A 27,935-nucleotide genomic window follows, 5' to 3' on the forward strand; every position below is an offset into this window, starting at 1 on the left:
TTGTCTCTCTGAAATAAAACCATCAAGTGATAGATTTTAAACAAATATGTCTGTCATTTAAACAACCCCATGACATGTTTAGATTGTAGAAAAACACAAACATTTCTTTAATAATTTTTTTAAACAATAAAAGCTAGTTTACCAACATTTCTGAAAACGTATGACATTCTGGAATGAAACTCTTCTTATGTTTCCCCATCTGAGCTCAGAGTAGATGAGAGATGTAATTTGTGTCTCTGTTGTGTTGAAGTCCAATCAAGCAGGAGAGACCAGCCTTCCCTGTACCCAGCTGTGTGTCCATGAAGAGTGATCGGTCTATGCGTCAACCTATAGTGTTTAGAGAGGGAGACTTTTCACCTGAACAAAGGTAAGAAGAAATCAAAATCAAATAAATTAAAATTGTATTGGTTACAATCGCCGAATACAACAGGTGTAGTTGTAGACCTTACAGTGAAATGCTTACTTATGAGCCCCTAACCAACAATGCAGTAAAAATAAAAATAAAAATGAGAGTAAAAACTATGCTTAATAAGTAGTTAAAGAGCAGCAGTAAAATAACAGTAGCGAGACTATATACATGGGGGTATAGGAACAGAGTCAATGTGTGGGGGCATCGGTTAGTTGAGGGAATATGTACATGTAGGTAGAGTTATTAAAGTGAAAATGCACAGATGATAACGACAGAGAGTAGCAGCAGTGAAAAATGGGGGGGGGGGGGGGGGCAATGCAAACCGTCTGGGTAGACATTTGATTAGATGTTCAGTAGTCTTATGGCTTAGGGGTAGAAGCTGTTAAGAAGCCTCTTGTACCTAGACTTGGTGCTCCGGTACCAGTAGCAGAGAAAACAGTCTATGACTAGGGTGGCTGAAGTCCTTGACAATTTTTAGGGCCTTCCTCTGACACCATCTGGTATAGAGGTCCTGGATGGCAGGAAGCTTGGATCCAGTGATGTACTGGGCCGTTCGCACAACCCTCTGTAGTGCCTTGCGGTCGGAGGCCCGAACAGTTGCCACACCAGGCAGTGATGCTACCAGCCAGGATACTCTCGATGGTGCAGCTGTAGAAACTTTTGAGGATCTGAGGACCCGTGACAAATCTTTTCAGTCTCCTGAGGGGGAATATGTTTTGTCGTGCCCTCTTTACAACTGTCTTGGTGTGCTTGGACCATGTTAGTTTGTTGGTGATGTGGACACAAAGGAACTTGAAGCTCTCAAACTGCTCCACTACAGCCCTGTCGATGAGAATGGGGACATTTTTGGTCTTCTTTTTCCTGTAGTCCACAATCATCTCCTTTGTCTTGATCACATTGAAGGAGAGGATGTTGTCCTAGCACCACACGTCCAAGTCTCTGACCTTCTCCCTATAGGCTGTCTCGTCGTTGTCGGTGATCAGGTTGACACTGTTGTGTCATTTGCAAACTTAATGATGGTGTTGGAGTCGTTCCTGGCAATACAGTCATGAGTGAACAGGGAGTACAGGATGGGACTGAGAACCCACTCCTGAGGGTCCCCTGTGTTGAGGATCAGCGTTGCGGATGTGTTGTTACCTACCCTTACCAGCTGGGGGTGGCCCGTCAGGAAGTCCAGGATCCAGTTGCAGAGGGAGGTGTTTAGTCCCAGGGTCCTTAGTCTTCCAGCTGGTGCTCTCATGCATGGTTCAGTGTTATTTGCCTTGAAGCGAGCATAGAAGTAGTTTAGCTTGCCTGGCTCGTGTCACTGGGAAGCTCTCGGCTGTGCTTCCCTTCGTAGTCTGTAATGGTTTGCAAGCCCTGCCACATATGACAAGCTTTACAGCCGGTGTAGTAAGACTCGATCTTAGTCCTGTATTGATGCTTTGCCTTTTTGATGTTTCTTCGGAGGGCATAGCAGGATATCTTATAAGCTTCCAGGTTAGAGTCCCGCACCTTGAAAGCGGTAGCTCTAGCATTTAGCTCAGTGCGGATGTTGCCTGAAATCCATGGCTTCTGGTTCGGGTATGTAGGTACGGTCACTGTGGGGATGATGTCATCGATGCACTTATTGATGAAGCCGATGACTGATGTGGTGTACTCCTCAATGCCATCGGAGGAGTCCCAGAACATATTCCAGTCTGTGGTAGAAAAACAGTCCTGTAGCTTAGCATCTGCCTCATCTGACCACTTTTATATTGATCTAGACACTGGTGCTCCCTGCTTGAATTTTTGCTTGTAAGCAGAAACCAGGAGGATAGAATTATGATCAGATATGCCAAATTGAGTACGAGGGAGAGTTTTGTATGTGTGTGGAGTAAAGGCGGCCTAGATTTATTTTCCTCTGGTTGCACATTTAACATGCTGATAGAAATTTGGTAAAACAGATTTAAGTTTCCCTTCATTAAAGTCCCCAGTAACTGAAAGCGCCGCCTCTGGGTGGGCATTTTCTTGTTTGCTTATGGCGGAATACAGGTCATTCAATGCGTTCTTAGTGCCAGCCTCAGTCTGTGGTGGTATGTAAACAGCTATGAAAAACACAGATGAAAACTTTCTAGGTAGATAGTATGGTGTACAGCCTATCATGAGATACTCTACCTCAGGCATTCAATAGTTCGAGACTTCCTTAGACATCGTGCACCAGCTGTTATTTACAAAAATACATAGTCCGCCGCCCCTTGTCTTACCAGACTCCGAGTCCGTGAAGCACAAGATTCTACAATTTTGAATGTCCCGTTGGTAGTTTAATCTTCCGCGTAGATCCTCGATTTTATTCTTCAAAGAATGCACGTTTGCTAGCAGAATGGAAGGAAGTGGGGGTTTATTCGATCGCCTACGAATTCTCAGAAGGCAGCCCACCCTCTGGCCCCTTTTTCTTCATCTCCTCTACATGCAAATCACAGGGATCTGGGCTCCCGAGAAAGCAGTATATCATTCCCGTCTGGCTCGTCAGACTCGTTAAAGGAAAAAAAGGATTCTGTCAGTCCGTGTGAGGAATCGCAGTCCTGATGTCCAGAAGTTATTTTCGGTCATAAGAGATGGTAGTGGCAACATTATGTACAAAATAAGTACAAAATTAAGTTACAAACAACGCAAATAAAAAATAAAAAAAACACAATGGGTTGGGGACATGTAAAACGTCATGCCTTCTTCTCCGGCGCCATCTTTAACATGGTCATGGTCAGTGAGTTAAATAGCACTGTCTCTAGTCATTTCTCCTCCCCAATTTTCCCATTTATTTTGTTGTTTTCATAATCCGTGTTCTAATCCCTTTTTCCATGTTCATAGTCCTAAAACAATATCAAACAAACACAACATTCCCATCAAATCAAATCAAATGTATTTATATAGCCCTTCTTACATCAGCTGATATCTCAAAGTGCTGTACAGAAACCCAGCCTAAAACCCCAAACAGCAAGCAATGCAGGTGTAGAAGCATGGTGGCTAGGAAAAACACCCTAGAAAGGCCAAAACCTAGGAAGAAACCTAGAGAGGAACCAGGCTATGAGGGGTGGCCAGTCCTCTTCTGGCTGTGCCGGGTGGAGATTATAACAGAACATGGCCAAGATGTTCAAATGTTCATAAATTACTAGCATGGTCAAATAATAATAATCACAGTAGTTGTCGAGGGTGCAGCAAGTCAGCACCTCAGGAGTAAATGTCAGTTGTCTTTTTATAGCCGATCATTAAGAGTATCTCTACCCTCCTGCTGTCTCTAGAGAGTTGAAAACAGCAGGTCTGGGACAGGTAGCACATAATGTGAACAGGTCAGGGTTCTATAGCCGCAGGCAGAACAGTTGAAACTGGAGCAGCAGCACGGCCAGGTGGACTGGGGACAGCAAGGAGTCATGATGTCAGGTAGTCCTGAGGCATGGTCCAAGGGCTCAGGTCCCCAGAGAGAGAGAGAGAAGAGAGAAAGAGAGAATTAGAAAGAGCATACTTAAATTCACACAGGACACCGGGTAAGACAGGAGAAGTACTCCAGCTATAGCAAACTGACCCTAGCCCCCCGACACATAAACTACTGCAGCAGAAATACTGGAGGCTGAGACAGGAGGGGTCAGGAGACACTGTGGCCCCATCCAATGATACCCTGGACAGGGCCAAACAGGAAGGATATAACCCCACCCACTTTGCCAAAGCACAGACCCCCACACCACTAGAAGGATATCTTCAACCACCAACTTACCATCCTGAGACAAGGCCGAGTATAGCCCGCAAAGATCTCCGCCACGGCACAACCCAAGGGGGTGTGCCAACCCAGACAGGAAGATCACGTCAGTGACTCAACCCACTCAAGTGACACACCCCTCCTAGGGACGGCATGAAAGAGCACCAGTAAGCCAGTGACTCAGCCCCTGTAATAGGGTTAGAGGCAGAGAATCCCCGTGGAGAGAGGGGAACCAGCCAGGCAGAGACAGCAAGGGCGGTTCGTTGCTCCAGACCCTTTCCATTCACCTTCACACTCCTGGGCCAGACTACACCCAATCATATGACCCACTGAAGAGATGAGTCTTCAGTAAAGACTTAAAGGTTGAGATCGAGTCTGCGTCTCACACATGGGTAGGCAGACCATTCCATAAAAATGGAGATCTATAGGAGAAAGCCCTGCCTCCAGCTGTTTGCTTAGAAATTCTAGGGACAATTAGGAGGCCTGCGTCTTGTAGCATACGTGTAGGTATGTACGGCAGGACCAAATCGGAAAGATAGGTAGGAGCAAGCCCATGTAATGCTTTGTAGGTTAGCAGTAAAACCTTGAAATCAGCCCTTGCCTTAACAGGAAGCCAGTGTAGGGAGGCTAGCACTGGAGTAATATGATCAAATTTTTTGGTTCTAGTCAGGATTCTAGCAGCCGTATTTAGCACTAACTGAAGATAATTTGGTGCTCTATCTGGGTAGCTGGAATGTAGAGCATTGCAGTAGTCTAACCTAGAAGTAACAAAAGCATGGATTAATTTTTCTGCATAATTTTTGGACAGAAAGTTTCTGATTTTTGCAATGTTACGTAGATGGAAAAAAGCTGTCCTTGAAACAGTCTTGATATGTTCGTCAAAAGAGAGATCAGGGTCCAGAGTAACGCCGAGGTCCTTCACAGTTTTATTTGAGACAACTGTACAACCATCAAGATTAATTGTCAGATTCAACAGAAGATCTCTTTGTTTTTTGGGACCTAGAACAAGCATCTCTGTTTTGACCGAGTTTAAAAGTAGAATGTTTGCAGCCATCCACTTCCTTATGTCTGAAACACAGGCTTCTAACGAGGGCAATTTTGGTGCTTCACCATGTTTCATCGAAATGTACAGCTGTGTGTTATCCGCATAGCAGTGGAAGTTAACATTATGTTTCCGAATGACATCCCCAAGAGGTAAAATATATAGTGAAAACAATAGTGGTCCTAAAACGGAACCTTGAGGAACACCGAAATGTACAGTTGATTTGTCAGAGGACAAGCCATTCACAGAGACAAACTGATATCTTTCCGACAGATAAGATCTAAACCAGGCCAGAACTTGTCCGTGTAGACCAATTTGGGTTTCCAATCTCTCCAAAAGAATGTGGTGATCGATGGTATCAAAAGCAGCACTAAGGTCTAGGAGCACGAGTACAGATGCAGAGCCTCGGTCTGACGCCATTAAAAGGTCAAGAGCAGTCTCAGTGCTATGATGGGGTCTAAAACCAGACTGAAGCATTTCGTATACATTGTTTGTCTTCAGGAAGGCAGTGAGTTGCTGCGCAACAGCTTTTTCTAAAAAGTTTGTGAAGAATGGAAGATTCGATATAGGCCGATAGTTTTTTATATTTTCTGGGTCAAGGTTTGGCTTTTTCAAGAGAGGTTTTATTACTGCCACTTTCAGTGAGTTTGGTACACATCCGGTGGATAGAGAGACGTTTATTATTTTCAACATAGGAGGGCCAAGCACAGGAAGCAGCTCTTTCAGTAGTTTAGTTGGAATAGGGTCCAGTATGCAGCTTGAAGGTTTAGAGGCCATGATTATTTTAATCGTTGCGTCAAGAGATATAGTACTACAACACTTGAGTGTCTCTCTTGTACCTAGGTCCTGGCAGAGTTGTGCAGACTCAGGACAACTGAGCTTTGGAGGAATACGCAGATTTAAATAGGAGTCCGTAATTTGCTTTCTAATGATCATGATCTTTTCCTCAAAGAAGTTCATGAATTTATCAATGCTGAAGTGAAAGCCATCCTCACTTGGGGAATGCTGCTTTTTAGTTAGCTTTGTGACAGTATCCCCGTGTTTGTTTGTCTGTGTGTGAGTGTGTGTGCACTCACTGGATGAGGAGATGTAATCTCATGTTTTTTTCAAAGAAACCAACAGGATCGATCAGAGATTTTCAGTGGTCAGTCTTCCCAGAGTCATCAAACAGACCTGGCCTCCATATTCAGTGTATGTGGTACTGTTACATACATTTGATTTTGTTTACCTCAAGTAAAGATGATCTGTCAATCATTCATTAATGTGTGAATGAGAAAGCTTTTATTTTCTTGCTTAACTTATTTACTTTATTTATTTCAGTTGCTTGAAGAGAATATTATGACATTTGTGAAGAATGAGCTGACAATGTTCAAGAGGATTCTTAGTCCAGGAATCCCAGAAGGCTTTGAGAGTCAGAAGCAGGATAAGGAAGTGGTGGACGCTGAAGATGAGAAGCAGGAGAGCAGTGCCAGAGAGGGGGCTCTGAAGATCACATTGCACATCCTGAGGAAAATGAACCAGAAGGAGCTTGCTGACACACTGGAGAAAAGTAAGACCTGTCTGCCTAATGTGGAATGCTATTTTATAACAAATATTTAAAAGCTGTAGCTAAAGTACAGCTAAAGTAGCTGTGTAACTCAATGGCATTGTAGCAGCCTTAACACAACACCTAGTGACTTCATCAAGTAGCAGGAGGGATGTGTTAGAGAGAGAGAGAGACCACATGAACAATACCATCAATAATACCATTAATAATATAATCAGTCACACCAGTGTGTAACGCAATATGAAGAAATTACAAATTTATACAGGTAGTTAATATAGTAAATTATTATAATATCCAACTTTATAGCACAGTCCTATAACACTGTAGGCATTAAAACAGAAGTAATATTAATATCCCTGTGTTATTTCTTCATTCAGATGAGCTTGCTGTGATATACAAACGTGAACTCAAATCTAATCTAAAGAAGAAGTTTCAATGTGTATTTGAGGGTATCGCTAAACAAGGAAACCCAACACTTCTCAATAAGATCTACACAGAGCTCTACATCACAGAGGGTGGAAAAGGAGAGGTCAATAATGAACATGAGCTGAGACAGATTGAGACAACAACCAGGAAACAAGCAAGACCAGAGACTCCAATCAAATGTAACAACATCTTCAAACCCTTAACTGGACAAGACAAACTTATCAGAACTGTTCTGACAAAGGGAGTCGCTGGCATTGGAAAAACAGTCTCTGTGCAGAAGTTCATCCTGGACTGGGCTGAAGGAAAAGCAAATCAGGATGTCCAATTTGTATTTTCATTCCCTTTTCGGGAGCTGAATTTAATAAAAGGGAAAAAACACACTTTAATTGAACTTCTCAATCACTTCTCAATGGAAAACAAAGAATCAAGAATCTCCAACTACAACAAGTACAAAGTTCTGTTCATCTTTGATGGTTTGGATGAGTGCCGACTGCCCCTAGACTTCCAGAAGAACAAGATCTGTTGTGACGTCACAAAGTCAACCTCAGTGGATGTTCTGCTGACAAACCTCATCAAGGGAAATCTGCTTCCCTCTGCTCTTCTCTGGATAACTACCCGACCTGCAGCAGCCAGCAAGATCCCTTCAGGTTGTGTTGACCAGGTGACAGAGGTACGAGGGTTCAATGACCCACAGAAGGAGGAGTACTTTAGAAAGAGATTCAGTGATGAGGATCTGGCCAGCAGAATCATCTCGCACATAAAGACTTCAAGGAGCCTCCACATCATGTGCCACATTCCAGTCTTCTGTTGGATTTCTGCAATAGTCCTTGAACACATGCTGAAACATAAGAGAGAAGAGATGCCCAAGACTCTGACTGAGATGTACACACACCTTGTGGTGTTTCAGACCAAACAAAAGAATGGCAAGTATCTTGGGAAAGAAGAGACCGATCCACACTGGAATAAAGAGAGCATTCTGTCACTGGGAAAACTGGCTTTTCAACAGCTTGTGAAGGGAAATATAATGTTCTATGAAGAAGACCTGAAAGAGGCTGGCATTGATGTCAATGAAGCCTCAGTGTACTCAGGATTGTGCACACAGCTCTTTAAAGATGAATGTGGGCTGTACCAGGACAAGGTGTACTGCTTCGTACATCTGAGCATTCAGGAGTTTCTGGCTGCTGTATATGTGTTCCTCTCATTCATTAACAACAATGAAAATCTAATGGTCAAACCTCAATCAATGCCCAGTAACTTTTTTGCGCTGTTCAGAAACAAGCATGACGTTACTTTCTACAAGAGTGCTGTGGATAAAGCATTACAAAATGAGACGGGAAACCTGGACCTTTTCCTCCGCTTCCTTCTGGGCCTCTCACTGGAGTCCAATCAGAAGCACTTACGAGGTCTACTGACAAAGACAAGAAGCAGCTCACAATGCCATGAAGAAACAGTCAAGTACATCAAGGAGAAGATCAGGGAGAATCCCTCTCCAGAGAGGTGCATCAATCTGTTCCATTGTCTGAATGAACTGAATGACCATTCTCTAGTGGAGGAGATCCAAAGCTACCTGAGATCTGGAAGTGTCTCCTGTGAAGAACTCTCACCTGCACAGTGGTCAGCTCTGATCTTTGTGTTGCTGACTTCAGAAAAGGAGCTGGATGTGTTTGACCTGAAAAAATACTCCAGATCAAAGGAAGGTGTTCTGATGCTACTGCCAGTGGTCAAAGCATCCAAAGCTGCTCTGTGAGTCCATAAAATGACATTTAAGTACTAGTCATCAGAAATAAATATTCAGTTTCGAGAAAATATATATTTTTGAAAAACATATTTAAATCAATGCTTTGATTTGACATTAGTCAAAAACAACAGGACGGAACATGAATTTATGTGTTGTTTGTGAGAATAAACCATATGCATCTGCCATTGTCCTTCTCACTACTGTTGTTAAATTAACAGTGTGTTTGTGAAATCATGATGATCTCTATGTCAGGCTGTCTGGCTGTGGAGTCACAGAGGAAAGCTGTACTTCTCTGGCCTCAGCTCTGAAGTCAAACCCCTCACACCTGAGAGTTCTGGATCTGAGTAACAATGACCTGAAGGATTCAGGAGTGAAGCTGCTCTCTGCTGGCCTGGGGAATCCCCGCTGTAAACTGGAGACTCTGAGGTCAGTATTCCTGTATTTGGTCAACATGTGATAACTTTTCACCAGATCCACGTGTTTTACCAGGCACACGTAGTCCATAAATCAATCAAATGTATTTATAAAGCCCTTCTTACATCCGCCGATGTCACAAAGTGCTGTACAGAAACCCAGCCTAAAACCCCAAACAGCAAGCAATGCAGGGGTAGAAGCACGGTGGCTAGGAATAACTCCATAGAAAGGCCAGAACCTAGGAAGAAATCTAGAGAGGAACCAAGCTATGAGGGGTGGCCAGTCCTCTTCTGACTTCTGACTGTGCCGGGTGGAGATTATAACAGAACATGGCCAAGATGTTGGTTCACCAACTACTTCTCAGACAGAGTTCAGTGTGTCAAATCGGAGGACCTGTTGTCCGGACCTCTGGCTGTCTATATTGGGGTTCCACAGGGTTCAATTCTTGGGCCGACTCTTTTGTCTGTATATATCAACGATGTCGCTCTTGTTGCGGGTGATTCCCTGATCCACTTCTACGCAGACAACACCATTCTGTATACACCTGGCCCTTCTTTGGAAACTGTGTTAACTAACCTCCAAACGAGCTTCAATGCCATACAACACTCCTTCCGTGGCCTCCAACTTCCCTTAAACGCTAGTAAAAACCTAATGCATGCTTTTCAACCGATCGCTGCCCCCACCCGCCCACCCGACTAGCATCACTACTCTGGACGGTTCTGACTTAGAATATGTGGACAACTACAAATACCTAATTGTCTGGTAAGACTGTAAACTCTCTTTCCAGACTCATGTTAAACATCTCCATTCCAAAATTAAATCTAGAATCAGCTTCCTATTTCGCAACAAAGCCTCCTTCACTCACGCCGCCAAACATACCCTCGTAAAACTGACTATCCCACCGATCCTCGACTTCGGCGATGTCATTTACAAATTAGCTTCCAATACTCTACTCAGCAAACTGGATGAAGTCTATCACAGTGCCATCCGTTTTGTCACCAAAGCCCCTTATACCACCCACCACTGCGAATACTTTTGTCGGCTGGCCCTCGCTACATATTCGTCGCCAGACCCGCTGGCTCCAGGTCATCTATAAGTCTATGCTAGGTAAAGCTCCGCCTTATCTCAGCTCACTGAGATAAGTGTCGATAACAACACCCACCCGTAGCACGCGCTCCAGCAGGTATATCTCACTGGTCATCCCCAAAGCCAACACCTACTTTGACCGCCTTTCCTTCCACTTCTCTGCTGCCAGTGGCTGGAACAAATTGCAAAAATCGCTGAAGCTGTAGACTTATATTTCCCTCACTAACTTTTAACATCAGCGATCTGAGCGGCTAACCGATCGCTGCAGCTGTACATAGCCCATCTGTAAATAGCCAACCCAATCTACCTACCTCATTCCCATATTGTTTTTTATTTACTTTTCTGCCTTTTTGCACACCAGTATTTCTACTTGCACATCACCATCTGCTCATCTATCACTCCAGTGTTAATCTGCTAAATTGTAATTACTTTGCTACTATGGCCTATTTATTGCCTTACCTCCTCACGCTATTTGCACACACTGTATATAGGCTTTCTTTTTTTCTATTGTGTTATTGACTGTACGCTTGTTTATTCCATCTGTAACTCTGTGTTGTTGTTTGTGTCGCACTGCTTTGCTTTATCTTGGCCATGTCGCAGTTGTAAATGAGAACTTGTTCTCAACTTGCCTACCTGGTTAAATAAAGGTGTTCTCAACTAGCCTACCTGGTTAAATAAAGGTGAAATAAAATAAAATAAATAAAAATGTTCAAATGTTCATAAATGACCAGCAGGGTCAAATAATAATAATAACAGTGGTTGTCGAGGGTGCAACAGGTCAAGCACCTCAGGAGTAAATGTCAGTTGGCTTTTCATAGCCGATCATTCAGAGTGTCTCTACCGCTCCTGCTGTCTCTAGATAGTTGAAAACAGAAGGTCTGGGACAGGTAGTCCACACCAAATGTGTTTGGACAGTGAAGCTTATAGTTTTAAATTTGGCGCTATGCTCCAGCAATGTTTCATATGAATGCTACCTTTAATTTGAGGTTAATGGTGAGAGGTTAGCATGTTTTGTTTTAGCCTCTGTAACTCTCTCACTCATTATTATTCATGATTCATTTTATTAATCATGGCATCATCAGGATGAATTTCTGTATTTTTTAGAAACATTTTATCTATTCACTTCTAAATAAAATTACTCTGGCCGTCATCCACCATTCAGTTACTATTGGGCAAAACAGAAACCAAAACACAACCAGATCAAGCCTGTTGTAGTCTCTGTGTGCAAGGAATATGTTACCAAATACTAAACTTTTGACTACATTAATACACTACAAGTGAATTGGCCAGAATACTCATGACTTATTCAATTGAAGTATGAAGTAATGAAGTAATTTCATTTCTAAATGGTCAAACAAATATGTATGAAAATACCCTCAAATTAAAGGTGACATTATATACTGTCAGCTCATATGAAACATTTGGTCTGAAATCTAAATTGCTGGAATATAGAGCCAAATGTAAAAAGTTAGCTTAATTTCCAAAATAGATGTGGTGTGGACTGTATACTCAATACAGTCTTAATATGATACCTCAGTGTCTGTCTTTTGACTGAGACTGCATTTTATACTGGTCAAGTCAGTCTACTCACATATTTGTATTAAAAATGTTTCTCTCTCTACAAGCAGTACTTCTATCATTTGTCATTGTTAATAATAATACATCCATTTATGAATAGATATGGACGGTTTCAGGACGCTGATATACAGTATCTGATTATGTTGAAAAATATACTGCCTCTCTATTTTCACAGCCAAATAATAGCAGTGTTATTTTAAAACGATTTTACTGTTTGCAGGTTGTCAGCCTGTCTAGTCACAGAGGAAGGCTGTGCTTCTCTGGTCTCAGCTCTGAGGTCAAACCCCTCACACCTGAGAAACCTGGATCTGAGTAACAATGACCTGAAGGATTCCGGAGTGAAGCTGCTCTCTGCTGTACTTGGGATTCCCCACTGTAAACTGGAGACTCTGAGGTTAGTATTCCTGTAGTTGGTCAACAAGTGATAATTGTTCACCAGATCCACATGTGTTTACCAGGCACACATAGTCCACACCATATGTGTTTGGACAGTGAAGCTTACAGTTTTAAATGTGTCACTATGCTCCAGCATTTTGAATTTCAGATAGAATGTTTCACATTAAGCGACAATACAGAATCTCACCTTTTATTGGAGGGTAATGGTGAGAGGTTAGCATGTTTTGTTGTATACTCTAACTTTCTCACTCATTATTATTCATGATTTCTTCTTGATTTTTCGTAATTATGGTATCGGTATCATCACAATTAATTTAGTGTTTAGAAACTTTGTATCTACTCAATTAGATAGAAGATTAATCCAGTCATAATCCACCATTCAGTTACTATTGGGCAAAACATAACCCAAAACACAACTAAAACAACCTGCAAATGCAACCAACAAGTGTGGGACCAAATACTACACTTTTGACTACTTTAATATACTATAAGTGAATTGGTCAGAATACTTATGACTTCTTCAAATGGGGGGACTAGATACATCAAGTGCTTTCATTTTTAAACTGTGAAACAGATATGTATGAAAATACCCTGAAATAAAAAGTGACACTAAATACTGTCACTTCAAATGAAACACTTGATCTCAAATCGAAAATGCTTGAGTATATAGACACATTTAAAATGTTAGCTTCACTGTCTAAATAGATATGGTGTGGACTGTATCCTCGACACTCTCTGAATCTGATACCTCAATGTCTGTCTTTTGACTGATACTGCTTTTTAAAATGGCCTGGTCAGTCTACTCAAATATTTGTACTTAATATTTCTCTATCTACAAGCAATACTTTGATAATTTGTCATTTCTAATAATTATATATTCATTTATGAATAGATATGGCAGATTTTAGGACACGGATGTAAAATATCTGATTATGTTGAAAAAATATACTGCCACAATTTTCACCACCAAAGAATAGCAATGTGGTTTTAATATGATTTTACTGTTTGCAGGTTGTCAGCCTGTCAAGTCACAGAGGAAAGCTGTGCTTCTCTGGTCTCAGCTCTGAGGTCAAACCAATCACACCTGAGAAGCCTGAATCTGAGTAACAATGACCTGAAGGATTCAGGAGTGAAGCTGCTCTCTGCTGGACTGGGGAATCCCCACTGTAAACTGGAAAGTCTAAGGTCAGTATTCCTGTGTTTGGTCAACAAGTGCTACATTTTTACCAGATCCACATGTGTTTACCTGGTACACATAGTCCACACAAATGTGTTTGGACAGTGAAGCCTACAGTTTCAAATTTGGCACTATGCTTCCGGTTTTTAGAAAAAATAATAATGAAAAAACTCTGAAACATCACATTTACATGATGATGCTACAAGATTTGGGGAGTTTCTCCCATTCTTCTCTGCAAATCATCTCAAGCTCTGTCAGGTTGGATGGGGAGGGTTGCTGCACAGCTATTTTCAGGTCTCTCCAGAGATGTTCGATCGAGATCAAGTCCGATGTCATAGTGTTTGCTGTCTCTAAATGTGAAGACTAAATTAATAAATCAATTCTCTATTTGTGATTAAACTAATCATGTAACTTTAATTAACTAGGAAATTGGGGCACCACGGGAAAATGTTAATAGATTCTCTATTTCCCAAATTAACTCTTCAGACATTTTCATATCTTATCGATTACAGTATTCTATTAATGTATTATTTCATCAATCTCATTCCTGAATGTCGCAAACCTTTGGATATCTGCACGAACCATAGCATCAAATAATGAATCAGCAATATACAAATTGGCTTAATTATTTATTTACTAACTAATCAATCACAGGATTACATAAACACACACACACAATAGGTCATACATTGGTTACTAACATGATACGTATAAAAGGTCTGTAGTGGACAAAATCGATATGATGGCTTGGTAGACAAAGGAAATGGGTGGGGACAGCTCAAGAGCGAGAAACTCTGAGTGGATCCACTGTAATACAGTTGATAACTACACTCATGTAAATGCTAATACTTTGAAAATGAATAGCCGCTCATTAAAAAATAAATAGCAATTTACATATTTACGAGTGTATGCCTTTGTTGTCCCTCTCTGTGATCGCCAATCTGTCTGCGGGATAATCGTTCATCAGGGAGTCTCTGGATGCGTCCACCAGAGATCAGTCTTCCGTAGTTGTAGATTGTTATAATGGATACGTCAGAGTACCATTCAAAAATGTTCTTAGATCGGATGCGTTTACCAGACGAAAGTATTTAAACAGCTGCAGCCTGAATAATTGGTCTTTAGTTTGTAGATTTCTTCACCATTTCAGCATGGGGATGATCTCCACGTTCTCTGGTCTTGTCCTTTGGTCGAGGTGCTAACCATTTCAACATGTAGCGACAGCTTCATGTTTTCCGATCTCTAGAGTGGTAGCCATTTCAACGTGGGGACTATCCTAGCGTTATCTTCACTAAATTTACATTTTGTCACAAGTCCTTTTATTAACTTTGTGGAAGGGGGCATTCCATGACGTTTGGATATAATGTCTTTGCTAACGGGGGCGTGGCCACTGACTTAGTTCAGACTTCATATGAAAACAATTATCTTGTTTAGAAGGCTAACATCACATTACATCTTCTCACAAATAGTTTCCTATTTAATCATATATTTTATACAACATTCAGATGCAAACCCAATAATTGAGAAGTGTATACAAACAAAGATACAGTAATGTGGTTCTCCGGTCTTTCATGAGGTCAACAAATGAAACAAATTCGACATGGCTGTTCCTTAAGTGTCCACGGACCACTCCAATTGTTTGGAATACACAAATACTGTTAAATTATTCAACTTTTTGTTGTTAAAGTTTCTCTCTGTGTTAGCAAAGGGATTCTCCACTTTCATTTTGGCAGAGTGGGGAAAGGAGTTTCAGTATTTACGACCATCATAAACCTGTGGTGGGAGAGAGCGAGAGTGAGAGCAAGAGCGAGAGCGAGAGAGAGAGAGGGGGGGGGGGCTATGATCCTCACCCCAAAAGAGCACGTCGTGACAGTCCCCCTCTGGTGGGTTCAATCTTGTGATTTTGCTGCAAGTTGCAAACCAACATAACAATCATGACCACATGATATCCTGGTTGTGGATCATCGTTGTGGCCCCCCTCTGGTGGTTGACCCGGTTAGGCTTTCTGAAAGCTGCAAAGCACCTCACGAATGGCCAGGGGATGTCCTGGTTGGTGATCGCCGTTGCGGTCCCCTTCTGGTGGTTGACCCGGGTACGATTTCTGCAAATGGAGTAGGCCGCCACAAGGATGGGCAGCGAATGTCCGGATTGGAATTGCCGTTCCGGACCCGTCTTCTGGTCGTCCAGGCTGGTGGATCTAGGCAGGAACTTAGGCAGATGTGAACAACGCACACACACTCACGAAATACATAATTACATTTCTTCCCAAATGAGTGGCGTTGTGGCACTAAGTGACGGTTGTATGGGGAACTTGTTTATGGCTCTATCACTTCCTAAGTGTCAAAGGAAATGAAAGAAAAAGGAATGGAAGCATAAACAAAATATATACAAAATATAGTTATCACACCTTAATCATCTAATTGGACTGTATTCTATATACCTCCAAGGTCTTTGCAAAATGACCATACCATGACATTGTCTAATGTCATATCTAGGGCGTTCCTAATTTGCGGTGTGTTGCTTAGGACACTATCCTAAGATTATAACTACGTAATAAGTCTACAGCTGTAAGGCACCAGCTTCGGGCAGTCTACAGGCATGACCTATGGACCTCTGTGGAGATCTGGTGAGTACTGTAGCTGTAGAGTCAATGGTCTTAGAGTACATTTTCAACTTTACTAAGGCTGGTATTTTGTTCACACCCTTAAGTGATTTGAGCATAAATCCACATTAAATGTTCCATTGTACGTGTGTGTTTGTGCTTACACAAGCGCACATACCAAGGGAAAGAAACCAAGTATCCGGGTAGGCTGCAAACTGTTCAGAATGAGTCTGAAGTCATCAGATCAGTTCCAGATCAAGGCCTGGTAATTAAGAATTGATGTCGACCTCAAGACAAGTGTTAAGCGGTCATTGTGTCTTTCACCATTGTAGTGGTGATAGGTATGAAGGAGTCTATTTCATAGCTATGTTATCCACAGAAGAGCTAACCTCACTACGGAAGTACTCTCTAAGCACTGAACCAGTCGTACGCGGTGTGTTCATGTTTCATGACTTCTAATAACTTTCCTCCTAAATGGAAGGTTCTATTTATTAGTGGCATGTGTGTTAACCATCAGAAGAGTGTTCTGGAGATTCCCTTACACGTGTAGAAATCTTCGTGACTCCTCTATCGCTGTTATCTATAGCAATTTGACTTGTGAGGTCTCTAATCCTCTTACTGATTGTTGCTGTGCTGGCATTGGTAATGGTACTCAAGGGGACCAGTTATCCTACCGATTTATTTTGTAGTCTCGACCCCCCCACCGGCCTCATGATGAGGCTCATCATGGGTCTGGGCTTCTAGTATTCCCCCCATTTCTGTCCCCCCCCCCCCCCCTCCCCACCAGTGGTTGGTGTTGGTATCCGAGGCACAAAGGAAAAGGTCGGAACCTATCAATGAGTTGTCAGCGGCCGGTGTTTGTGCTTCAAAACGCTCAGTGGCTATCGAGGCTTGTCAGTCACCACAGCGTCCACGTGTGGCAACCTCTTCAGTGCCTGCGAACTGAGATAAGGTTTTCTGTCTGTGATATCGCAAAGTGTTTCACCAGTGGGAGTCATCTGGTCAGTTGTGGGACTGATGCCATTAGTGTCATTGCAAGGGATGACAGTGCCCCACAAAGCGGTAGATGTATCATCGGAAGCAGAGTTCACTCTGCGTGTCAATGGTTTGCTTGCTTAGACTGCCGCAGTGCTTGTGGAACCCGTAACATTCGGGTAGCCAACCAATGCGTCCTCTATGTCAGCTAGGAACGTCTAGAGTACTAGAGAATGTGGCAGTTGGATGTGAATGAATTTGCAAAAGCAAATTGAATTTATTAATCAATGATAATGATTAATCATAACTGGATAGGCTATCTGGGAATTAAACTTTAATTAACCTGAGAAGTTGGTTCATCTCGGTTAATATAGGAATTTTAAAATTGTCTCATTTGTAGAAAGAACCTGAAAAGGTATGTTCTACAATTGAACTTATTAAATTGAATGAGACAATGATATCCAATCAATTGAGATTATGTCTGTATTATCATAAGTGTAAACAGTAGTTTAAATGTTAGGGTACATTCCTCACCAGGCTCACATGTCCCTAAGGCCGAAGCCACATGGGTAGTCCTGAATGAGCTTTGCAAAGCAAATTTTACTGATTTAATCAATGTTAAGGATAAATCAAACCTTTTTAGGCTATTTGGAAATTAAACTTTAATTAACCTGAGAGCGTTGCTGTTTCAAGGTTAATGTGGAAAAGTTTAAATTGACTCATTTGTAGAAACCCATCCATTTGGATATTATTCAAAATGTCCATTGGAAAAGATAAATCTGTCAATTTGACCTCTTAGTTAAATTGAATCAGACATCGATATCCAATCAGTTGAGACTGACTGGATATCATAAGTAACCACTTGTTAAACGTGATCCACATTTGGGTGTCACCTACATTCTAATCAAAAGAAATGCACTGACGATTCGTCACCACCAGAGGTCAGTGATAGCACACGCTGAAATCAAATGGAAGTAAAAAAGGCGGGACTTCCGTTGCGCAAGCCGGAGGAATTTCAACGTGACACAGGAAAAAAAATGGCAGCTTTCCCTTTGTTAGCTTAGCATCTCATGCAAGCTAATCCTACTTTATACACTTTCAAGAATAACATTGGATCCCCTTCAGCAAGGGAACGGTTTTATGTGATATTTTGTCAGAACGCGCTGTAAACAAAGACATACACCGTTGGTCTACTCGCATGGAAACGTGAGAGATAATTATCACTAGTCAAGCTAATATCGACTCAGATTTCAATCGGCTGGCTCTTTGTCCTCACTCAAGAAATTAATAATGAGCCTTCTGAAACGTGGGAGGCAGAAATAGCACTACGTTTGGCCAAACTATTTCTATAAGTAGTTGGATCGTGTCTTAGTACTATAAATGTATAGCTAACGCTACCCCCTGGCTACGTCAGAGAACATCACGGAGGCATTCTCCAGAACACACACACATGGCTCACCAACTCTCTCTACTGATAACATAATCTGGGTGTTTTATGTAAACTGCTTGTCAATTTTATATTGGCTGAATCAAAATGAAAGCGTCATCCTATTTTAGATTCCTCGCACGATGCGTCATTATGTCATGTCTCTAGTATGGTTGAATGAGATGATGTGCTATTTATCAAATCGATTACCTAACGTTTAATTGATTATGTCATTGAATTAATTCATGCACCAATTAACTCATGAATAACCTGGGGCACCACGGAAGCATTAGTTTTTATAGAGCGGCTATCCCCTGAATCCACTCTTCAAGATCTGAAGATATTTTATATCAATAGCAGTCGGTCATTAATCGTCACCTTATTCAGTCTCATCTGAAAGTTGTACAATTATGGGTTATCTTCACGAACCCCGGCTAACAAGTTGAATCAACAGTTCAAAGTTCATACCAAGTTGCCATACTCAGCTCGGGCTCTATTCTGACTGGTGTAGTCGAAATTCATCCTTCCAGCATGGTGATCGTCACCTCCAAGCCCTTTTAAACGTATGAACATCAGTCCTCACGTCATCGGGAATTAAATGTTAATTTCATTAGGTTGAAATTTGCCCTTTTAAACGTATGGACATCAGTCCTCACGTAGTCGGCAACTGAGGTTTGACTTCCGTCAACGGGCTTTTGTAGTGGGGGAGAGAAGGGCGTGTTTCATGGTTCTCAACCAATGTCTGTTCACTTGGGCGTGGCCACTGAGTGAGCATAGTTTACTTTATGAAAACAATTCTCCCATTTAGAAGCTGAAATTAATATTTTCACAAACAGTTTCATATTTAAACATTTAAATTGCACATCAATTCCATGTCAGTCTGATGACTAGAATGTGTAGACTTTCCAAGATACAATTTATGTCGTCTTATCATCAGATATAATGTCCCAGACACCAACTGATCTGACATCATATTCTTTAAGTACCAACAGACACTTTCAACTGGTTGGATTACAGAAATATTGATATTTTTTCACAACCTTTTGATGTGACCATACTCTATGTTAAGAAAAGGCTTTCCAAGAGTCCATTCTGTAGAGTGGAGAGAAAAGGGGAAAGGTATTTATGACGGTCACAAACCTCACACAACAGGACAACGTCATGACATTATATACTGTCACGGTCTTCCTCCTCTTCATCTGAAGAGGAGAGGCGAGAAGGATCAGAGGACCAATATGCGGCGTGGTATGTGTTCATAGTGAATTTTAATAAAGAGAACACTGAACACTAAACAAAAGAGTAACAAAAAAACAATAAACCAAATACAACCGTGAAGCTACAAATGAGACCTGTGCTGACACAAGCCACTAACATAGACAATCACCCACAAACAAACAGTGCAACCCAGGCTACCTAAGTATGATTCTCAATCAGAGACAACTAATGACACCTGCCTCTGATTGAGAACCATACTAGGCCGAAACATAGAAATCCCCAAATCATAGAAAATCAAACATAGACTGCCCACCCAACTCACGCCCTGACCATACTAACTAAATACAAAAACAAAGGAAATAAAGGTCAGAACGTGACATATACTGTCACCTCGTATGAAACATTTGATCTGAAAATGCTGGAGCATATTGCCAAATGTAAAATGTTAGCTTCACTGTCAAAATATGGTGTGAATTGTATACTCGATACAATCTAAATCTGATACCTCACTGTCAAAATAGATATGATGTGGACTGTATACTCGATACAATCTAAATCTGATACCTCACTGTCAAACTAGATATGGTGTGGACTGTATACTCAATACAATCTAAATATGATTCCTCACTGTCTAAATAGATATGATGTGGACTGTATACTCAATACAATCTAAATCTGATACCTCACTGTCAAAATAGATATGGTGTGGACTGTATACTCAATACAATCTAAATCTGATACCTCACTGTCAAAATAGATATGGTGTGGACTGTATACTCAATACAATCTAAATCTGATACCTCACTGTCTAAATAGATGTGGTGTGGACTGTATACTCAATACAATCTAAATCTGATACCTCAGTGTCTGTCTTTTGACTGAGACTGCATTTTATACTGGTCAAGTCAGTCTACTCACATATTTGTATTCGTAATGTTTCTCTCTCTACAAGCAATACTTCTATCATTTGTCATTGTTAATAATAATACATCCATTTATGAATAGATATGGACGGTTTCAGGACGCTGATATACAGTATCTGAATAAAATATACTGCCTCTCTATTTTCACAGCCAAAGAATAGCAGTGTTATTTTAAAACGATTTTACTGCTTGCAGGTTGTCAGCCTGTCTAGTCACAGAGGAAGGCTGTGCTTCTCTGGTCTCAGCTCTGAGGTCAAACCCCTCACACCTGAGAGAGCTGGATCTGAGGAACAATGACCTGAAGGATTCAGGAGTGAAGCTTCTCTCTGCTGGACTGGGGAATCCCCACTGTAAACTGGAGACTCTGAGGTTAGTATTTCTGTAGTTGGTCAACAAGTGATAATTGTTCACCAGATCCACATGTGTTTATCAGGGACACATAGTCCACACCATATGTGTTAAGACAGTGAAGCTTACAGTTTTAAATTTGGCGCTATGCTCCAACATTTTGGTTTTGAGATAGAGTAGAATGTTTCATATTTGGTGACCGTACAGAATGTCACCTTTTATTTGAAGGTATTCATACCTGTTTTACTGTTTAGAAATGAAAGCACTTTATGTATGTACAATGCCTTTGGGAAGTATTCAGACACCTTGACTTTTTCCAGAATTTGTTACGTTTCAGCCTTCTTCTAAAATGTATTAAATACTTTTTTTCCACTAATCAATCTCCACACAATAAACCCATAATGACAACGCAAAAACAGGTTTTTAGATATGTTTGCTAATTTATCAAAAATAAAATAAATGAAATATCACATTTACATAAGTATTAAAACGCAGCAGTTTGTTGAAGCAGCTTTGACAGCAATTACAGCCTCAAGTCTTCTTGGGTGTGGCCCTACAAGCTTGTCACACCTGTATTTGGAGAGTTTCTCCATTCTTCTCTTCAGATCCTCTCAAGCTTTGTCAGTTGGATGGGGAGAGTTGCAGCACAGCTATTTTTAGGTCTCTCAAGTTCAAGTCTGGGCTCTGGCTGGGCCACTGAAGGACATTCAGAGACTTGTCCTGAAGCCATTCCTATGTTGTCTTGGCTGTGTGCTTGGAGTCGTTGTCCTGTTGGAAGGTGTTCGTTCACCACAGTCTGAGGTCCTGAGCGCTCTGGAGTAGATTTCATCAAGGATCTCTCCGTACTTTGCTCCGTTCATCTTTCCCTTGATCCTGACTAGTCTCCCAGTCCCAGACGTGACACTTGGCATTCAGGCCAAAGCGTTCAATCTTGGTTTCATCAGACCAGAAATGTCTTGTTTCTCATGGTCTGAGAGTCTTAGGTCCCTTTTGGCAAACTCCAAGCGGGCTGTCATGTGTCTTTTACAGAGGAGTGGCTTCCATCTGGCCATTCAACAATAAAAGCCTGATTGGCGGAGTGCTGCGGACATGGTTGTCCTTTTGGAAGTTACTCCTATCTCCACAGAGGAACTCTGAAGCTCTGTCAGAGTGACCATCAAGTTCTTAGTCACCTCCTTGACCAAGGACCTTCTCCCCCGATTGCTCAGTTTGGATGGGTGGCCAGCTCTAGGAAGAGTCTTGGTGGTTACAAACTTCTCCCACTTAAGATTGATGGAGGCCACTGTGTTTTTGGGGACCTTCAAGGGTGAAAAAATGTTTTGTTACCCTTCCACAGATCTGTGCCTCAACACAATCCTGTCTCTGAGCTTTACGGACAATTCCTTCAACCTCATGGCTTAGTTTTGCTCTGACATACACTGTCAACTGTGGGACCTCATATAGACAGGTGTGTGCCTTTCCAAATCATGTCCAGCCAATTGTATTTACCATAAGTGGACTCCAATCGAGTTGTAGAAACATCTCAAGGATGATCAATGGAAACAGGATTCACCTGAGCTCAATTTTGAGTCTCATAGCAAAGGGTCTGAATAATTTAAAATTGATAATAAAGTATTTCTGTTTTTTTTATATTTAACACATTTGATTAAATGTATATAAACCTGCTTTCATTTTGTCATTATGGGGTATTGTGTGAGATTGATGAGGGAAAATTAGAATGTAATCAATTTTAGAATAAGACTGTAACGTAACAGAATGTGAGGAAGTCAATACTTTCCGAAGGCACTGTATTTGAAGAAGTTGTAATTTTTGGGAAAAATTCACTTAGTCAAAATTGTTGTATTTGGTCCCATATTCCTTGCCTGCAGTGATTACATCGAGTGTGTACTCTACAAACTTGTTGAATGCATTTGCAGGTTATCGTGGTTGTGTTTTAGATTATGTTTTTCCCAATAGAAACTGAATGGTGAGAGTCATTTTAGAGTCCCTTCACTTGTGTTGTAAGTAAGAATAGAAGATGCTTATGAACACTTCTACATTCATGTGGAAACTTCCATGATTATGAATAATCATGAATGAATTGTGAATAGTGATGATGGACAAAGTTTCTCACTCATAATCATTCATGATTAATTCATGAGTTTTCTTAGTCATGGAATCATCAATATTAATTTAGTTGTGTTTAGCAATATCTTATGTACTCCAGTCATCACCCACCATTCAGTTACTATTGGGCAAAACATAACCCAAAACACAACCAAAACAAACTGCAAATGCAACAAACGAGTTTGGGACCAAATACTAAACTTCTGGCAACTTTAATACACTATAAGTGAATTGGTCAGAATAGTTATGACTTCTTCAAATGGGGGGACTAGATACATAAAGTTCTTTAATTTCTAAACTGTCGAAGAGATATGCATGAAGATACCCTGAAATTAAAGGTGACATTTTATGTTGTCACCTCATGTGAAACATTTGATCTCAAATCCAAAATGCTGGAGTATAGAGCCAGATGTAAAATGTTGGCTTCAATGTCAAAATAGACCATACTACATTCAATACAATCAAAAATCTAATACCTTTGCTTTTTAAACATTATAATTTTATAATTTGTCATTTCTAATAATGATACATCCATTTATGAATAGATATGGCAGGATTCAGGACCATGATATAAAATATCTGAATATGTTAAAAAATATATATAATGCCACAATTTTGACCACCAAGGAATATCAGTATGGTTTTAATGTGATGTGACTCTTTCTCAGGCTGCCAGGCTGTCTAATCACACAGGAAGGGTGTTCTTCTCTGGTCTCTGCTCTGAAGTCAAACCCCTCACACTTGAGAGAGCTGAATCTGAGTAACAATGACCTGAAGGATTCAGGAGTGAAGCTGCTCTCTGCTGGACTGGGGAATCCACACTGTAAACTGGAGACTCTGAGGTCAGTATTCCTGTAGTTGGTCAACAAGTAACAACTGTTCACCAGATCCACATCTGTTTACCAGGCACACATAGTCGACACCATATGTGATTGGAGGGCTTATAGCTTTAAATTTTGCGCTTGCATTTTGGATTTGAGATAGAATGTTTAAAATTAGGTGACAATACAGAATGTGACCTTTTTTTTATTGGACTCCAAAATTACAGGACATGATTTACCATTCAGTTACTATTGGGCAAAACACAAACCAAAACACAACCAAAACAAACTGCAAATGCAACCAATGTGTTTGGGACCAAATACTAAACTGTTGACTACTTTAATACACTATAAGTGAATTGGTCAGGATTCTTATGACTTTTACAAATGATTAGATACATAAAGTCCTTTTATTCTTCTAAGCGTTGAAACGGCTTAGAAAATATGTATTAAAATACCTTCAAATAAAAGGTGACATTATATACTGTCACCTCATATGAAACATTTGAGCTTAAATCCAAAATGCTGTAGTACAGAGCCACATTTAAAATGATTAGCTTCACTGTCATAGATATGGTGTGGACTGTATACTTAATAGAATCTACATCTTATACGCCACTGTCTGTCTTGTGACTGATACTGTTTGGTAAACTGATATGGTCAGTCTAAGTGAAATATTTGTACTATACATGTTTGTCTCTAAAATAAAAAACTTCAATAATTTGTCATTTCTAGTAATGATACATCCATTCATGAATTTATATGGCGGTATTCAGGACACTGATGAATCTGAATCCACTCCATTTTCAACACCAAAGAACAGCAGTGTGATTTTAAATGTATTTGACTCTTTGCAGGCTGTCAGGCTGTCTAGTCACAGAGGAAGGCTGTGGTTCTCTGGTCTCAGCTCTGAGGTCAAACCCCTCACACCTGAGAGAGCTGGACCTGAGCTACAATTATCCACAAGACTCAGGAGTCAGATTGCTCTCTGCTAGACTGGAGGATCCACACTGCAGACTGGAGAAACTCAAGTATGCAGAGGGTTTATGTCAACGTTCATATCAGACATGTTTGATTTATCAGACTATTTAAGATAAACTGTGTGTGTGTGTGTGTGTGTGTGTGTGTGTGTGTGTGTGTGTGTGTGTGTGTGTGTGTGTGTGTGTGTGTGTGTGTGTGTGTGTGTGTGTGTGTGTGTGTGTGTGTGTGTGTATGTGTGTGTGTGAATTCACATGTATCACTCAATGACCGTCTGTTCTTCTGCTTACCGCTACAGTGTGGAACATTGTGGAGAGAAGACAATGAAACCTGGGCTTAGAAAATGTGAGTGTTGACTGCTGTGAAGAATATGACTAAGAATAAGTCTTAAATCAAGTTAAGTCAAAGTCAAAGACCACCATCATGACTTACTTGGTCATATTAAATATAAGCTTTACATCTACAGAAGCAGAAATCAGGGACAAAAATGTTGAGAAAGTGTTGCTTTGAGAATGTGTGTGTCTGTGTATGTGTGTGCCGTGTTCGTGTTACATTAGAAATGTGTGTGTGTGTGTGTGTGTGTGTGTGTGTGTGTGTCAAATCAAATTAAACTTTATTTGTCACATGCGTCGAATACAACAAGTGTAGAACTTACCGTGAAATGCTTACTGACAAGGCCCCAACAACAGTGCAGTTCAAGAAGAGTTAAGAAAACATTTACCAAATAGACTAAAGCAAATAATAATAATAATAATAAGTAACACAATAAGAATAATAATAACAAGGCTATATACAGGGGGCACCGGTACCGAGTCAGTGTGCGGGGGTACAGGCTAGTTGAGGTAATCTGAACATGTAGGTAGGGGTGAAGTGACCGGTGGCAATTTTTATGAATTGTTCAGCAGTCTAATTGCTGTGGGGGTAGAAGCTGTAGAGGAGCCTTTTGGTCCTAGACTTTGTGCGTAAGCAGAGAAAACGTGCGATAGCTGCTGTGCGTTAGCAGAGAAAACAGTCTATAACTTGGGTGACTGGAGTCTCTGACAATTTTATAGGCTTTCCTCTGACACCGCCTATAATATAGGTCCTGGATGGCAGGAAGCTTGACCCCAGTGATGTACTGGGCGTACGCACTACCCTTACTGTCAGATGTCGAGCAGTTGCCATACCAGGCGGTGATGCAACCGGTCAGGACAACCTTTTGAGGATCTGGAGACCCATCTCCTCCCTATAGGCCGTCTCATCGTTGTCGGTGATCAGGCCTACCACTGTTGTGTCATCAACAAACTTAATGATGGTGTTGGAGTCGTGTTTGGCCACACAGTCATGGGTGAACAGGGAGTACAGGAGGGGAATAAGTACACACCCCTGAGGGACCCCAGTGTTAAGGATCAGCGTGGCAGACGTGTTGTTGCCTACTCTTACCACCTGGGGGCGGCCCGTCAAGAAGTCAGTAATTACACGTGTTATAATGGCACAAGGCGAGACCCAAATGCAGATACAGGAGGCAAATGGTTGAGCTCCGATATTTATTATAACAAAGGGAGTAGGCAAAGGCAGGTTGGGGACAGGCGAGAGTTCATTAACCAGGATAGAGTCCAAACAGTACCAGGCAGTCTTGAGGTCAGGCCAGGCAGCGGTCAGAAACCAGATCCGAGTCCAAACAGTACAATGGGATAGGCAGGCTTGTTGTCAGAACATGCAGAGTGGTCAGGCAGGCGGGCTCGGAGTCAGGACAGGCAAGGGTTGAAACCAGGTGGACTAGAAACAAAACAGAGACTGGGAAAAATAGGAGCAAGGAAAAATGCTGGTTGACTTGGCAAACAAAACAAACTGGCACAGAGAGAAAGGAAACACAGGGATATGTACAACAGGGATAAAAAAGTGACACTTGGAGGGGATGGAGACAATTCAAAGGACAGGTGAAATAGATCAGGGTGTGAAACGTGTGTGTGTAATTAATGGGAATAAGTGTGTTTTATATTACCATATAGTATAAAATATGATCATTTAACATGTCTCAAGTTACCTTACGTTCTCCTTTTGATACCTAGAAACATCTACATTAAATTAAATAGTGAAAAGTGAGTTAACATTCTAATGTGACTGATGATGATTTCTAATATTGTGTCTGGTTTCATCCATCAGATGCCTGTGATCTCACTCTGGACCCAAACACAGTAAACAGATACCTCTCTCTGTCTGAGGAGAACAGAAAGGTGACATGGAGTGCAAAGGACCAGCCGTATCCTGATCACCCAGAGAGGTTTGAGGTCTGGGAACAGGAGCTGTGTAGAGAGGGTCTGACTGGGCGCTGTTACTGGGAGGTAGAGTGGAGTGGGATAGGGGCTGATATGGGAGTGACATATAACGGAATCATCAGGAGAGGAAGGGGTAATGATAGTAGGCTTGGATGGAATGACAAGTCCTGGAGTCTGGACTGCTCTAACAACAGTTACAGAGCCTGGCACAATTATAATACCACTACCATAGACGTCCCATCCTCCAGCTCCCACAGAGTAGGAGTGTATCTGGACTGGCCAGCCGGCACTCTTTCCTTCTACAGAGTCTCCTCTGACACACTGACCCACCTGTACACATTCCACACCACATTCACTGAGCCCCTCTATCCAGGTTTTTATGTTTGGTATGACTCCTCAGTGTCCCTGTGTCAGGTGGTCCCTGTGTCAAACACAACATGATGTTTCACTCTAATCCTGGTCATGTTCAGTAAGACACACTGGAGCAACAATGTAGAATAGCTCTCTAGTGTGTAAACATATGATTGTAAACATTAATTAACACACACCATTGAAATTGACAGACATTGTCAACTAGAGTCATTCATTAATGTAATTAATCACCACATTGTGTTGTAACACTTGTTTTAATTTAGAAATCATTGATCTTCTTGTTATTGGACTTCTTGGTGTTTGGAAATATTGTTGTCTGTAGACTGTTTATTTTTCAAATTCTTGACACAACAATCTTGTTTCTGTATAAACTAAATTCCACTGAATGAAATG

At 41.2% G+C, this 27,935-nt stretch overlaps 1 protein-coding gene across 2 annotated transcripts; it reads left to right on the forward strand.

Moving 5' to 3' along the window:
- The first annotated feature begins 299 nt into the window (after positions 1 to 299).
- Positions 300 to 27,611, forward strand: LOC139421606 (NLR family CARD domain-containing protein 3-like). 2 transcript variants are annotated; one of them, XM_071172665.1, is made up of 8 exons: positions 300 to 367; positions 6,273 to 6,351; positions 6,481 to 6,708; positions 7,077 to 8,875; positions 20,855 to 21,028; positions 24,792 to 24,965; positions 25,211 to 25,257; positions 27,058 to 27,611. In XM_071172665.1, the coding sequence occupies exons 1-8, from the start codon at positions 300 to 302 to the stop codon at positions 27,609 to 27,611; spliced, it is 3,123 nt and encodes a 1,040-aa protein (XP_071028766.1). The 2 variants fall into 2 exon arrangements, with proteins under 2 accessions (XP_071028766.1, XP_071028765.1); XM_071172664.1 differs by lacking the exons at positions 300 to 367; positions 6,273 to 6,351 and adding an exon at positions 23,782 to 23,955 and having other exon boundaries at positions 6,499 to 6,709; positions 7,084 to 8,875.
- Positions 27,612 to 27,935: the final 324 nt, after the last annotated feature.

Source organism: Oncorhynchus clarkii, chromosome 12 (genome assembly GCF_045791955.1).
Source record: "Oncorhynchus clarkii lewisi isolate Uvic-CL-2024 chromosome 12, UVic_Ocla_1.0, whole genome shotgun sequence".
NCBI lineage: Eukaryota > Metazoa > Chordata > Actinopteri > Salmoniformes > Salmonidae > Oncorhynchus > Oncorhynchus clarkii.